This window comes from Meles meles, chromosome 8 (genome assembly GCF_922984935.1).
Source record: "Meles meles chromosome 8, mMelMel3.1 paternal haplotype, whole genome shotgun sequence".
NCBI classification, from domain to species: Eukaryota; Metazoa; Chordata; class Mammalia; order Carnivora; family Mustelidae; genus Meles; species Meles meles.
The window spans coordinates 53,347,073-53,363,181 of NC_060073.1; the positions used below are offsets into that span (position 1 = coordinate 53,347,073).

The 16,109-nt window shown below is 38.8% G+C and overlaps 1 protein-coding gene across 9 annotated transcripts in view; it reads left to right on the top strand.

Moving 5' to 3' along the window:
* Positions 1–15,556, top strand: part of RIC3 (RIC3 acetylcholine receptor chaperone) — a 63,974-nt gene extending 48,418 nt beyond the window's left edge. For 4 of the 9 annotated variants that reach the window (XM_046015456.1, XM_046015460.1, XM_046015461.1 and 1 more), the window contains 2 exons: positions 2,868–3,016; positions 13,059–14,973. In XM_046015456.1, the coding sequence (XP_045871412.1) occupies positions 2,868–3,016; positions 13,059–13,525 (616 nt within the window). In that variant the 3' untranslated portion in view covers positions 13,526–14,973. Of the gene's footprint in view, positions 1–2,867; positions 3,017–13,058; positions 14,974–15,174 lie in introns of those variants that run through there. The other 5 variants (XM_046015458.1, XM_046015464.1, XM_046015457.1 and 2 more) reach the window with 4 other exon arrangements.
* The last annotated feature ends 553 nt before the right edge of the window (positions 15,557–16,109 follow it).

Consider the following 16,109-nt stretch of genomic DNA (forward strand, 5'->3'; position numbering starts at 1 on the left):
AAACAGTCATTATATAAATTCAGAAGCTGTGAGGCAGACCATGATTAATTGCCTAATGCATGATATGGACAATAGGAATATGCTTGTTCAGAGGTAAAAGAGGATGCTTTTATTTAGAATTTTCTGAGAAAGCTTCACTTGCCTGTTTCTGCTTCTCCTAGCCAACCTATCTCTTTTAAGAAATCTTAGGAGTTCTGGTTTTCCATGAATTAGGAAACAGAGTCAGGACTGTTTCATTCAGTAAAAATGAAAATGCACTGAGTACAGTCCAGAGAAGTAACATGTGCATCCCAGGGCCAGAACTCTGTGATAAGCACATAGGCTCTTTTTTTTTCCCTTCCAAGTTTTTATTTAAATTCCAGTTAATATACAGTGTAAAATTAGTTTCAGGTGTAGGATTTGGTGATTTATCACTTACATATAACACCTAGTGCTCAACACAATAAGTGCCCTCCTTAATCCCCATCACTCATTTAACCCATCCCCCTACCCATCTCCCCTCCAGTAACCTTCAGTTGGTTCTCCGTAGTTAAGAGTCTGTTTCTTAGTTTGCCTCTTTTTCCCTCCTATGTTCATCTGTTTTCTTTCTTAAATTGCACATATGAGTGAAATCATATGATATTTGTCTGACTTATTTCCTTTAGCATAGTACTCTCTAGCTCCATCCATGTCATTATAAATGGCAAGATTACATTCTTGTATGGCCGAGTAATATTCCACTGTATATGTATAGCACATCTTCTTTATCCATTCATCAGTCAGTGGACATTTGGGCTCTTGCCGTAATGTGGCTGTTGTTGATGATGCTGCCATAAACATCGGGATGCGTGTACCCCTTTGATCAAAATCAGTATTTTTTGTATCCTTTGGGTAAATACCCAGTAGTGCAATTATTGGATCATAGGGTAGCTCTATTTTTAACATTTTGAGAAACCTCCATACTGTTTGTTGGGGTGGCTGCACCAGCTTGCATTCCCACCGCAGTGTAAGAGGGTTCCCCTTTTTCCACATCCTTGCGAACACCTGTTGTTTCTTGTGTTCTTGATTTAGCTATTTTGACAGGTGTGAGGTGATATCTCATTGTGGGTTTGATTTGTATTTTTTTGTAATGGTTATGTTGGAGCCTTTTTTCATGTGCCTGTTGATCATCAGTACATTGTCGTGGGAAAAATGTCTCTGGATGTCTTCTGTCCATATTTTGACTGGGTTATTTGTTTTTTGAGTGTTATAAGTTCTTTCTATATTTTAGATTCTAACAAATAGGCTCTTTTAGCTGAGTCAGAAGCTCCCCACAAAGTGAGTTGTTGTAATAAGAAGAATTAGGAGTTCTGTAGAGCAGATGAGCAGTTGTGACAAGTCAGGACTCCTGTACCGATAGGAAGAACAGAACTGCAAGAGGTTCGCTACAGGGGCACCTGGGTGGCTCAGTGGGTTAAAGCCTCTGCCTTCCGCTCAGGTCATGATCTCAGGGTCAAGCCCCGCATCGGGCTCTCTGCTTGGCAGGGAGCCTGCTTCCTCCTCTCTCTCTCTGCCTGCCTCTCTGCCTACTTGTGATCTCTGTCTGTCAAATAAATAAAATCTTAAAAAAAAAAAAAAGGTCCGCTACAGGTAAGATTTTAGCTGAATGTGGGACAAACAGGCTTCTTCAACTTCATGGCTGTGAGGCCCTTTAGTGTGGAAAAAATGGAGCTCATGGTGTTTCTGTTTTCTCCCCACTGGTAGTCTGTGGAAAAGTTGCACCTTCATTTTCCTCACTTACCATCCTAACACTGGTGGGAGGAACACTTTTTTCCCGTTAGTCATTAAGGCTAAAGTTTGTTAGGCTAAGCATAAATAGGAACACAAACTGGAGACTGGCTGATGAGAAAAAATTGAAGGCACCTCTTGGAGGCTAGTATTAAAGGTCATTTTTCCTTCATGAATTTATATTGCCATGGAATGATTTGTATTTTTAAGAAGAGAATAAGTAGTCTCTGTTAAATCCTGCCACTAAATAAAACTAGTCCCAAACCAGTTCTCAGTCTTCTGAGTAGGACTTTGTCTGCCTATGAGTGTGATGCAGAGCTTCCATCTCAAAGAAAATCATCCCACCATTAATCTTGAGCCTCATTTTTGTACACATCTGCCCAGAGTTATTCAGCTAAATTGGGACTCAAACCCAGGTTTTCTAAACTGGAACTTGAGCATTGTGCTTTAAGAATTGCATAGAATGTTTTCAGAAGTCAGGAGACTTTAGTTGTAGTTCAAGTGATGACGTGAACTAGCAATAGGAATAAATGTAGAATTTCCCCTCTGTGGGCCTCAGTTTCTCTGGTCTAGATGACTGATTTGTCAGAATGACACAGCTCTGAAATGTACAGGTGTATCTTTATTTCTGCACAAGTAGATGCAGCCTAGTGGTTCCGGTGTTGGGCCAGGATATTTTTCCATAGTTAAGTCTAATGACTCAGTACATTTTCTTTTGATGGCCTTGCTTCATAAAAAAGCGGTTTATAGTAAAAGGGTAATAAGAGTAACAGTGAAATTTCTTGGAGATTAGAGAATCAGGGCGGCGAAGTATACTGAAAGAACACTGAACTGAAAGCTGAAACATCTGGGTACTGGTGCCATTATTGACCTTAATTCATTGTGGGACCTTGTGCAATCCTTTGATCTTTTCTGGGCCTTAGTTTCCTCATTTATAAAATCAAACATTGAAGTAACATACCTAGTTTTCAGCTGTACATTTCCAGGACCAATTTCTAGAATACTTACCTGCTGCTCTTGGACATCCTATTCTAGGATCCAGAAAGGTCATAATGATGTCTATATTCGTTGCCCAGGAATTCATTTACCATTAAATGGTTGGGTTGTCTAATATCTCTAAGCAGAGCACAGACTGTGACTTCTGACCAAGAAAAACGGTTGCTGCATCAGCTCCGAGAAATCACCAGGGTCATAAAAGAAGGAAAATTCACTGACAGACCCACTCCAGAGAAAGAAGCTGAAGAGGCCCCTTACATGGAAGACTGGGAAGGTAAACAGTGTCTTGTCATTTCTTGGTTAGCTGTCAGCCCAGAAAAGAGATCTCTTTTTTTTTTTTTTTTTAAGATTTTATTTATTTATTTGACAGAGAGAGATCACAAGTAGGCAGAGAGAGGAAGGAACAGGCTCCCTGCTGAGCAGAGAGCCCGATGGCGGGGCTCGATCCCAGGACCCTGAGATCATGGTCCCAGGACCCTGAGCCGAAGGCAGGTGCAACCCACAGAGCCACCCAGGCGCCCCAGAAAAGAGATCTTTAAACGTTTTTAAATATAATGTATATATAATAAAATTCACCAGTTTTAAGTGTCTGGTTGAGTAAGTTTTGACAGATGTGTAGAGTGGTATAACTATGCCACAATCATGATCTAGGATGCTTCTGTCCTCTCGGGAAATTCCCTTCCCCTTCGGAGGCAATCCCTTCAACTGTCCTGGCAACAATGTAGCCACTTTCTGTCCCTATAGTTTTTTATTTATTTATTTTTTTTATTTGACAGAGAGGGATCACAAGTAGGCAGAGGGGCAGACAGAGAGAGAGAGGGAAAGCAGGCTTCCCGCTGAGCAGAGAGCCCGATGCGGGGCTCAATCCCAGGACCCTGAGATCTTGACCTGAGCCGAAGGCAGAGGCTTAACCCACTGAGCCACCCAGGTGCCCCTCTGTCCCTATAGTTTTACCACAAATGGGTCATATTGCATATGCTCTTTTGTTTCTGGCTTCTTTAATTTAGCATAATTAAAGCATAATTTGAGAGCATGCATTAAATGTATCAGTATTTTTAAAAAATCACTTAGTAGTATTCTGTTACACGGATATACTGTTTGTTTTTCTGTTCACTAGTTTAAGAACATTTGGGTTGTCTCCAGCTTTGAGCTATTATGAATCAAGCTGCTATGAACTTGTGCATACACATCTGTTTGAACATATATTTTTATGTCTTTGGGGTATATCCTAGGAATGAGATTTATTTCTGAGCTTTTATGTTATGTTTTATGTTAACTGTATGTTCAACATTTTTAGAAACTGTCAACCTGTTTTCCTAAGTGGCTTTGCCATTTTGCCTTTTGCCAGCAATATATGAGTATTAGAGTATTGTCACTTGGTATTGTCAGCCTTTTTACTTTTAGCCATTCTAGTGAATGTAGTGGTATCTCAGTTGTAACTTTAATGTGCATTTCCCCAAGGGCTAATAATGATGAACATTTTTTAATGTATTCATTCGCCATCTGTGTATCTTTAGTAAAGTGTCTGTTCACATTGTTGGTCAGTTTTTTAATTGGGTTGATTTGTTTTTATTGATTTACAGAAGTTCTCATATTCTGGATATAAGTTTATTATCAGTTATATATGTTACAAATATTTTCTCCTAAACTGTGGCTTTCCCTTTTATTTTCTTAGTGGCATTGCTCAAAGAGAATTTTTATTATAATGAATTCAGTTTATCATTTTTCTCTTTTATGATCTTTACCTAACTTGTTTGCCTACCTCCTATATTTTCTTCTTCTAGAAGTGTTATAGTTTTAACTTATATTTAGGCCTAGGAGCCATTTTGAGCTAGTTTTTAATATAGGGTATGAGGTATTAGGGCTGAGATTAATTGTTTTTTCCATGTTGATATCCAATTTATTCCTATTTATTTTGGAACATTTAATTACTTTGGCATGTTGTTTCAAAATCAGTTGACAATGTATGGGTGGGTCTATTCTGGATTCTCTCTTTTTAAAATTTTTTTATTCAAGTATAATTACATACAGTGTTATGAGTTTCAGGTATTCAGTATGATTCAGCGATTCTATACATTACTGAGTGTTCATCGTGATAACTGATGACTCTTTTTTTTTTAAATATTTTATTTATTTATTTGACAGAGAGAGAGGTCACAAGTAGGCAGAGAGGCAGGCAGAGAGAGAGGGAGAAACAGGCTCCCCACTGAGCATAGAGCCTGATGTGGGGCTCGATCCCAGGACCCTGAGATCATGACCTGAGCCGAAGGCAGAGGCTTAAACCACTGAGCCACCCAGGCGCCCCGGTAACTGACGACTCTTAATCCCCTTTACCTATTTCATCTTTCCCCCACTCACCCTTCTGGCAACCACCAATTTGTTTCCTATATTTAAGAGTCTGAGGTGTTTTTTTGGTTTTTTTTTTTTAAGTTTATTATGTATTTGAGAGAGAGAGAATGAGAGACCATGAGCAGGGGAGGGGAAAGGGAGAGGGAGAAGCAGTGATCAGGGAGCCTGATGTGGGGCTTTATCCCAGGACCCCAAGATTATGACCTGAGCCAAAGACAGACGTTTAACCAACTGAGACACCCAGGTACCCCTGTTTCTCTTTTTTATTTGTTTTGTTTCTTAAATTTCATATATGAGTGAAATCATGTCTATACTTATTAACAATATCACAATGTCTTTATCACTGTGTCTGTATATTAAGTCTTGAAATCAGGTAGCGCAAATTCAACTTGGTTTTTTTCCCCTTTTATTTCAAAATTATTTTGGTGATTCTAGGCCCTTCGTATTCTCACATAAATGTAGAATCAGTATGTCAGTTTCTATGAAAAAGTCCAGTGAGATTCTTATCGGCATCATATTGAATCTTTAGATCAATTTAGAAGAATTAACATTATAGCAATATTGATTCTTTCAGTACATGAACATTTTACATCTCACCATTTATTTAGATCTTTAATTTTTCAGCAGAGTTTATAGTTTTCAATGTATACATCTTATACATATTTTATAAACTTATGCTTAAGTAGTTCATATTTTTGAAGATATTGTGTTTATTTTAAAATTTCTAATTGCTTGTTACTATATAGAAATACAATTACTTTTTTAATTCTGACCTTGTTTCCTATCACCTTTCTAAACACACTTAGTTCTAGTAGCTTTTTTTCTTTAGATCTCTTAAGATTAAATTTCATAGAATTTTCTATTTAGAGAATCAAATTGTGAATAGGCAGTTTTACTTCTAACTTTCCAATCAATATGTCTTTTATTTTTCTTGCCTTATTGCACTTGTCAGAAACTGTCACACAATACTGAATAGAAGTAGTGAGGCCAGACATCCTTGCTTTCCTGATATTAGAGGGAAGCCCTCACACATTCTCCATTATTAGTATGATGTGAGCTGTTGGCTTTTCATGGATGCTTCTTTTCAGGTTGAGGAACCTTCCTCCCAGTGTTACTTTGCTGAGAGTTTTTAATCACAAATGGATATTTAATTTTGCAGAATGCTTTTTGTTAACTGAGGTCATATTTTTCTGTTTTTATCTATTAATCCAGTGAATTACATTGATTTTTTTTTTTGAATGTTTAAACAACTTTACATTCCTAGGATAAAATCTGTTTTGTTATGATGTTCTATATGGCTAGGTTCAATTTACTAAGGACTAGTTTTTTTAATCTTTTTTAATTTTTTTTTAAGATTTTATTTATTTATTTGACAGAGAAAGAGAGATCACAAGTAGGCAGAAAGGCAGGCAGAGAGAGGGGGATGCAGGCTCCCCGCTGAGCAGAGAGCCCGACGTGGGCCTCGACCCCAGGATCCTGAGACCATGACCCAAGCTGAAGGCAGAGGCCTAACCCACTGAGCCACCCAGGTGCCCTGCTAAGGACTTTTTAATTTTGTGTTTATAAGGAATATTTGTTTGTGCTTTTGCTTTCTTGCAATCTTTTTGGTTGTGATTGCATGGTAATACATTGTAATGTGTTCCTTATATTTTCTGAAGCATTTGTATAGAATTGCTACTTCCTTTCTTAAATATGGAATTTTCCAGTGATACCATCAGGGCTTAGAGTTTTCTTTTTTTTTTTTTTTTTTTTTAATATTTTTTATTTATTTGACAGAGAGAAATCACAACTAGGCAGAGAGGCAGGCAGAGAGAGAGGAGGAAGCAGTCTCCCTGCAGAGCAGAGAGCCTGATGTGGGGCTCGATCCCAGGACTCTGGGATCATGACCTGAGCTGAAGGCAGAGGCTTTAACCCACTGAGCCACCCAGGCGCCCCAGGGCTTAGAGTTTTCTTATTGGTAAGACTTACATAACTACAAATTGAATTTCTTTAACACATATAGTGCTACGCAGATTATTTCTTCTTGAATGAGCTTTCATAGCTTGTTTCTTTCAAGGAATTTATGTATTTCATCTAAATGGTCAAACGTATTATTAGAATAAAGTTGTTTATATTCATTTAATGTACGTAATGTATAGGGATGTTCTCTGTTCTGTTCCTGATACTGGTAATTTGTTCTTTCTCTAAATTTTTTCCTGATCAGACTGGCCAGAGGTTTATATCTTTTCAAAGAATTGTACTTTGGTTTCTGTTTCCTATTTCTTTGATTTCTCTGCTTTGTTGTTTTCTTCCTTCTGCTCACTTTGGTTTAATTTGCAGTTTCTTTTTCTAGTTTCTAAAGGTGGCAGCCTCGATCCTTGATTGATCCCCCCCCCCAACCATTTTGGCCATTATTTTATTAATAATCTCTCTTTCTCTTTCTGTCTTCCTCCTCACCATTTCTGATTCTTCAGTTGCACATTTGTTTAGACTTTTGAAATTGCCCGATAGGTTGTGTATAATCTGTTCTCTAATGCATACCATGCTAAATTTTGGATAATTCTTCTTGATGTGCCTTTAGTTTGTTAATCTTTTCTTTAGTAGTATATGATCTCCTCTTACTCTCATTTAATGTATTTTTAATTCAGATATTATAATTTCTAGACATTCTGTTTGGGTTTTTTTTACGTCTTTCATTTCTTAACTATTTCATTTCTCATATAGTCTTGTACCTTCTTTAAAATATAAGGCATATTTGTAATAGCTTCTTTAAAAGTCTTAGCTGCTAATCTTATCATCTGGGTCTATTTCTAGTGATTAATTTTTCTCCTTGCTGTAGGGCCTAATTTCATGCCCTTTTTGCATGCCTAGTACATTTTGACTGGATGATGGATATTGCAGATTTTACATTATTGGACTCTGGATTTTGTTTTAGTACTTTAAATAGTTGTTGGACTTCTTCTTAACCCACAGTTAAGTTACCTAAATCAGGTGGATTCCTATAAGGCTTGTTTTTAAGATTTGTGAGAATGGGTCCAGAGCAGCCTTTACTCTGGCTAATTTAACCCCACTAATAAGGCAGTACCCTTCTTAGGATTCTGTCTGATGGCTCTACAATGTTTTTCTACTGCGGCTAGTAGGAACATGAACTATTCCCAGCTATGTATGAGTACCAAGAATTTGGGGGCCTAATGCTGTCAGTAGTTCTCCTGGCCTTGGGTAGTTCTTTCACATATATGCACAGAGCAGAAATCAGCTAAAAATAGGAAGAATTCTCTCTGAAGATTACAGTCACAATGAAATAACCACTACACATCTGTCAGAATGGCTAAAATAAAAAACAGTAACAACACCAAATGCTGGCAAGGACATGGAGAAACTAGATCCACTCATACATTGCTGGCGGGGATGTACACTTACTCTGCAAAACATTTTGGCAGTTACATAAACCTTCAACTACTATACATCCTGACAGTTGCACTCCTGGGCATGTATCCCAGAACTTAAGACTTAAATTCACATAAAAGTTATATATGAATATTTATGGAAGCTTTATTTATAGTCACCCCAAACTGCTAACAACCCAAACATCCTTCAGTAGGTGAATGGTTACAAACTGTGGTGCGCTGATACTTTGGTATACTACTCAGCAATGAAAAGAAATTTATACACGCAACAATGTGGATGAATTTCCAGATAATTATACTGAGTGAAAAAGTCTCATTCCAAAAGGTTTCATATTCTGCAATTATATAACATTCTTTAAATGGTAAAATTATAGAAATGGAGAACAGACTGGTAGTTGCCAGAAGTTAAGGAGGAAATAGGGGGCAAGAGGGAATCGGTGTGGCAATAAAAGGGCATAAGGGATCTTTGTGGTAGAAATGTTCTGTATAGAACATCCACAGGATTCCTTATGCCCTTTTGACTCTATCAATAATAATATCTTGGTTGTGTACTGTTGTATAGCTTAGCAAGATATTACCATTGGGAGAAACTGGGTAAAGGGTACATGGGATTTATATATATATATATATATATATATATATATATATATATATATATATATTTTTTTTTTTTTTTACAACTACAATGTGAAACTGCAATTAAATTTTTTAAAAGCAATGAAAAAAATTTTAAGGAAAAGGATAATGTAGCCTAATAAATATGTAAAACCTTTACTTTCTGTAGATTAGAGAATACCACACAACTTAAACCCAACACTAAACTAGAAAAAGTATTTGTAACAAACGACTGAAAAGAAGTCGATACCCTTAATATATAAAGTATTCTATAATTTATAAAACACTATATCCTCCCGTATAAGCAGTACACAAAAGAAAAAAATGCACCTTGCTAAAAAAGTATTTCAATCTCTCTAGTAATCAAAGAAATGAAAATTGGAATTCATTTTCTCCTCTAAATTGCAAATCTTCTTATATAATCTTGTTCCCAAATAAGGTAAAATCTTCATAAGGTTTATTTTCTGTCTTTCTCTTAAGTGATGTTGAAAGTATATAGAATTTTAGCTCCCACGTGGTATTAACTTTCAAATATATTAGCCTCTTTTAAGTATTTCAACAATTTCTAACCATTAAATGGCATTAATTTCTAACCACATTATCAAAATTAGTTTACATTGATCATTCTTATTAATTCATTGTTTACCACTTTTTCATATACAGTATGTTCTCAAAATTTTTAATTTTTGTGTGTGTTTGTCAGAATTCTTAAGTACCTTCACCCCCTACCCTCTCATCCCCTTATAGATTGGTGTACTTTCTGAGTACTTTGATATCTACACATACCATTTTTCACCTTTATACAAATAATTATTTGATCATACCATTTTTCTTTGTAAGTCTGAAAACACTGCTGTATTATCTTTCATTTGATGTTGGAAATGAGAAATCTTATCACAGCCTGATTCTTTTTCTCAATAGGCAGTCTGGTTTAAGCTAGTTTTCTGGCTGGAAACTTACGATCTTTTAATACTTAAACATCTGCATTTGGGCAGGTTCACTGGCATATATCTGAGTGTGTATGTGGATTTTTCATAGTATTTTTGCCTAGCATTTAGTGACTCTTTTCCATCTGAAGACTTGAGTCTTTCTTCAGCTACATATTTTCTTTTGTAACTTTTTTTTTTTAATTGTTTCCATTTAACCTACTCTGCCCTCATCCTGGAATTCCAGCAATTTGGAGATTGGATGTCCTGGATCAGTTTTCAGTGCAGTCTGTGGGGTTTTTTTTTTCCCCACAATTTCCATTACTTTGTCATTTTTACCTTTGTCTTAGAAGAATTCCTATACATTTACTTCTGGTCTTACTAATTTGGTTTTTAGACCTGTCCATTTTATTTTATTTTCTTCCTTTTTCAAGTTTAAATGTTTTCTATTTCTAACAGCTCTTATTTCCTGTTTGCTTCCCTTGAAGTCTGGTTGGGTTTTACCAGTGCAGTACTTTTTTGAATATTACTGGGAGTATCAGTTACAAGGTGATAACTCCTGTTTCCAACATTGACTGTTGTTCTTTTTAGGGGCTGTTTACACAGTTTGCTTATTTTGGTTCCCCTGCTGACTTCATAGGATCAATGAGTTTTATAGATTGCTCATATTTTTAATGAAGTTCTTAAATAACCAGTGATGTTGGCTGATAATGAGGAACTTCAGCAGCCCATTTGTGGGTCACTATTTGTTTTCCTTAGCAGGCCTTCCCCTATTAAACCAAAGTAGATAGCCATGGAACTCCAAAGGTAAGCTTAGTCCTTGGTGTGGAGAATAAAGTGGACTTCTCTTAAGTATTCATGGCTAGGAGCTAACTAGCAAGTAAGCTGCTCCAGCCCCTGCCCTTGACCAAGTAGGCTGTGAGGGCCGTGGGTAGCTAAGCTCTGTTTTACCTAGCATTCTGTCCATAGTTAAGCCAGTGGACTGACAGTGCCTTGGCAAGATTCTTCACATGCCACTGGCAGTGATGATGAGGATGTGATCAGATGGACAATTTTTTACATCACTGGTAGGACAGAAAATATACATTCTTCTGGAAAGCAATTTGGTAGAGTGTAAAAACAGGCTTTGAAAATGTCTAGGCCCTTTAGTTCTCATTTCTAGTGGTCTGTCTTAAAGAAATAGGGAAGTAGACATAGATTTATATTCAGAGATCTTAACTGCCATGTTACTTACAATAAGGGAAAATTGGAAAGGGAAAAATGAAGGGGGCAGTAATCAGCGTGGGAGATGAACCATGAGAGACTATGGACTTGGGAAACAGAGGGTTTTGGTGGCAGGCAGGTGGGGGGATGGTTGAGCCCGGTGTTGGGTATTAAAGAGGGCACGGATTGAATGGAGCACTGGGTGTTATAGGCAAACAATGAATCTTAGAACACTACATCAGAAATTAATGATGTACTGTATGGTGACTAACATATCATCATTAAAAAAAAAAGTTGGAAAGACTACATGTCATACAGAAGAGACACGGCCAGTCGTGTCAGTTATGTAGTTGTATATGGTATATTTTGCAGCTCATGATAGAATGTTGAATTTTAAAAATCAGAGTGTAACATTTTACACACAGTATGTTTATATATGATAAAAAGGCCAGAAGTAACACAACAAATTATTATCAGTGGTGGGATTCTGGGTGACTTGTTTTCTTTTTAAAACTTGTCTGTGTTTGGGGCGCCTGGGTGGCTCAGTGGTTTAAGCCGCTGCCTTCGGCTCAGGTCATGATCTCAGGGTCCTGGGATCGAGCCCCGCATCGGGCTCTCTGCTTGGCAGGGAGCCTGCTTCCCTCTCACTCTCTGCCTGCCTCTCTGCCTACTTGTGATCCCTCTCTGTCAAATAAATAAATAAAATCTTTAAAAAAAAAAAAAACTTGTCTGTGTTTTTAAAAATTTTCTGTAGTGAGTTTGTATAACTTTCATAATCATAAAAAAAAACAACAGTAAATATTTTTAAAATATGTCTCTCCACACTCCACTGCATCAAAAACCCCTGCTTTGCAACCTTTGCAGGCAAAAAGTGGTTGGCATTCAGGTTGAACCTGCCAGTTATTATAGTGTGCAAATGGATTGTGCGTTCTCTGGCTTCCCACATTGTGCCTGGCCCCTGGCTGCTAGGCCAGGGCCAGTGTGAGTCCCAGCAAGGCCCATCTGCCGCTTTCCATGCAGCTTGGCTGACACAGATTTATTTCATTTCATTATTTGGCAACATCTCGTCTTTTCTCATTATCCTAGCTAGGATTCAGTACCAGTATTACTCATTTTGTTTACCGGTTTGTTGTCTTCTTTTGCTCCATTTTATGGGGATGAAGAAGCCAGTAATGGGAATTGTGTCTTGTGAAAACGCAGTGCTTGTCCTTTGGGATCTTGGGCATGTCTTGCTGAAGTGTGCTCTCTTTCTGACACTTGCAAGCCATTTCAGTTGTTTGCATTAGTCAGAGCCCTCGTGGTATTCTTTTTTTTCAAAGCCCTAGTCTTCCTTTTCTCCACCCACTAACCACCCCCTCCCCAGCCCCACCACCAGCCCTAGGAAGATTTAGAAATGGATCCAAATAGAAATTATAAACATTAGCCTTGAGCTATACTCTCTCCATCTGGTGTTTGGTATTTTTTTTTTTTTTAATTGAAGGCTCATGTTGTTTAATCATTGTCACTACTGCAGAAGCCAGAGGGGCGAGACTTCTACCCTGCCCTAACCACCCTGGACTTGAGAAAGGATTTTCTTCTTAGCGATCTGGCGGACTATCCCAGTGTTTTTTGAAATACAAACCAAAATGAGTTGGTTTGCATTTCAAAAAACACTGAATAGTCCGCCAGATTGCTAAGAATTTATTCAAGTAAAACTTTAGAACTGTTAGTCATCTTAGAGATTTCTTGAACAGACTTGCTGGGCTAGGATGGCTGCTGCCTGAGAAAACTCTTTGAGCCTGATACTTTCCGTTGAAGAGACATTCTTTGTAAGACCTTGTGCTACTTTTTTCTCTAGGTTACCCTGAAGAGACTTACCCAATTTATGACCTTTCAGATTGCATCAAGCATAGGCAAGACACAATCCTGGTGGATTACCCAGACCTCAAAGAGCCCTCTGCTGAAGAACTAGCTGAAAGAATCGGAGTGCTAGAAAGTGAAGAATCAGACCATTTGGGTTGGGAAATGCCCACTGACCCCAGAGCCCAGGAAGAGAATTCTGTTACCTCATGTGACCCAAAGCCACAAACCTGCTCTTGCTGCTTTCATGAAGAAGAGGATCCTGCAGTCTTGGCAGAGAATGCTGAATTCAGTGCGGACACTTACACTGAGCAAGAGGAAACCACCAAAGAAGTATGGCCTCAAGACTTCAGAGATGAAGGCCTTGGCATCAGCCCTGATAAAGTGCATATAGGTGGCACGCTGAGGAAGCGGAACCCCCAGAGTTTTGAGTTGAAAACAGCTGATTTGGGGAAGTATCCATAACTCTAGTGCCAAGGTGACCTTTCTATCCTGTCTCAGTTTTCATCCTTGGCCCTGTGCCCTAAACTTCATTCTGTATTTAAATATCCTAGCTAATCAGGCCACTACCATGGATATCATGTATCCTTCCTGGTGCTCACACACCTGTCACCTTGTAAAACACCACAGCAATTAGTAGGAACACAGTACAGCTTCACTCTTTCCCTCCATGCCTCTCTACCATAGAGCTGATCCACTGAGTAATTATGTTTGATCTGTTGTGCACTCAGGGGCAGAGGTCTGACTCTTGGGGCTGGGAGTACCAGATGGTGTACCTATGAGTAGACATCAGTTTACACCTGAGGAGGACCTAAGTGTCCAGGATGCCTGACTCTGTGGGCCTTGAGCAGGTTTGTGGGTTCAAGAGAACATTTTCTTAGTGGGTATGATGGGGCCAGATCAGGGGAAGACTGCTGTGTGAACTGAAGCCCTTCCTCACAGTGGGGGCCTTTTTAGGAGCACTGTTGCTGCCTCAGATTCCTGCTTTTCTCCAGAGTAGCAGAAGGCCCCCAGCGCCCTGTGAATGAGTGCAGCAATCAGCTGAGGGACTGTTACTCTGCTATTGCTGGGTCTCTAACCTCCTTTATCCCTGTTCTGTTTCACAGAACTGCCAGCCCAGAAGCATCTTTGTACCTCTGGCCTTCAGTGGCCAGAGGAAGCTTTAAATAGAGACTTAATCCCTGTCCTGCAGAGCCAAGGTTGGAGGCTGGTGAGGCTGCACCAAAACCTGTGTAAGGGCGGTGGTCCTCCTCGAGATGCCCAGGCTGGAGAGCCGAGGGCAGGGAGCGAAACCGTGTACTTAAGGACAGTCCCTGTCTAGAAGCTATTTTTTTTTTTTTAAGATTTTATTTATTTATTTGACAGAGAGATCACAAGTAGGCAGAGAGGCAGGCAGAGAGAGAGGAAAGGAAGCAGGCTCTCCGCTGGGCAGAGAGCCCAACGCGGGGCTCAATCCCAGGACCCTGGGATCACGACCCGAGCTGAAGGCAGAGGCTTTAACCCACTGAGCCACCCAGGTGCCCCTAGAAGCTATTTCTAAATGTTGTGCCCTCTGGGAAATTTGTTCTTACTGAGGACTGAACTTATAGACAAAGTGCCAACCTGAAAGGAAAGTTGCAGTGTGTGTCTGCTGCAGAGAACGTATAGCAGTGCCCAGGGGAAGAGACTATTCTATATTCAGGTATCTGGGTCTTTTGAGAAAGCTGGGAAAAGGAGGAGGTAGGTCAAGACTGGGAGGATTTTGATGAAACTAAAGACCTAATCTCTAAGGTGCACTTGTCACATGTCTTGAGGTAAGATGGCCCCCATGTATCCTGTCTAGGAAGGATGAGTGAATTCAGTTTAGATGTAGGACCTGAGAGTTTAAAGAGGACACATTCCCGAGAACATTCCTTGGCATGGAATGTGGAAGACTTGAAAACTAAGAAATGATGTAAAGGTTGAAAGGGCTTTTGGAGTTCCATTGTTCCTGATCAAATAAAATGCCAGAAAAAATAGTTGAAATCAAACATATAAGCATATAGACCGCTGTCAGAAAGTTATGGGATATTTAGATAATATGTCAGCTACTACTACGCATTTCTCATTAATGAAATTAACATTTCTTGTTACAGAGAAGTCATTGAAGATTGAGTCTGTAGAGAAGTATACTGCATCCATCTGTGTGTGGAACCTTTGATTCATTTTCAAGAGTGTAGTTTAAAATGTACGAGAAGTGATCTAGATGTAATGTAATGTTCATGGTAAATGAAAGAATGTACGTGCTCTTTATTGTTTTGATAAATCATTTTCCCTGTTATTTCCCCTTTTTCACCATGAGCAGTTGATTTATAAAGAGTCCTGGGTCCCTGGGTTCTTCTTTTCTGCCTCCATATATATGGTTCCCTTATTAGAGATGTTTGTTTCTTTCCAGCTTATTCATTCATTTATTCATTTAGCAGACACTGCCCAGAGCTGGGCAGTAGGAACAGAGCCTCAGTTCCTACCTTTAAGAAACAAAGTTCAGAATGGGAACCTTGTCCAGTTTTTTAAAATGAATGATTAACAATAAAAGGGCTCAAGATTATGAATTCTGCAGGCAGAGAAATAGTGGTCATGATTCCATCCCTGCCTGAGTCTTGGCTTTCTCCTGACACAGGGGAGTCAAAGTCCAGCTCTCCCAGGGTGAGTAGAATTATATGTGAATCATCAGTGCATTTAAAACAGCACTGGCCCTCCCATCTTCTCCATGCTAACCACTCACTAGGTGATAGTTAACTTACTTTTACTGTATAAGGTTTTATGCTGTAATTGAGACATGGACCCAAATCTACAGGAACAGAGATCATTTTTGCCAAAGTACTTCCAAGAAGCTTTACTGCAGAGCTGGATCTTCAGGCATGCTATGACTTCTCCAGGGGCCAACAAAGAGAACGCTCATTCTTGGCAGAAAGAGTGGTGTTGGACAAAACAGTGACAAGTGCAGAAGTATGTGGATGTTCAGGTATTTTTATGAGGCTGGTATGTAAGTTGTCGTGTAACCAACTCTATATATTTTGAGTGTTAATCT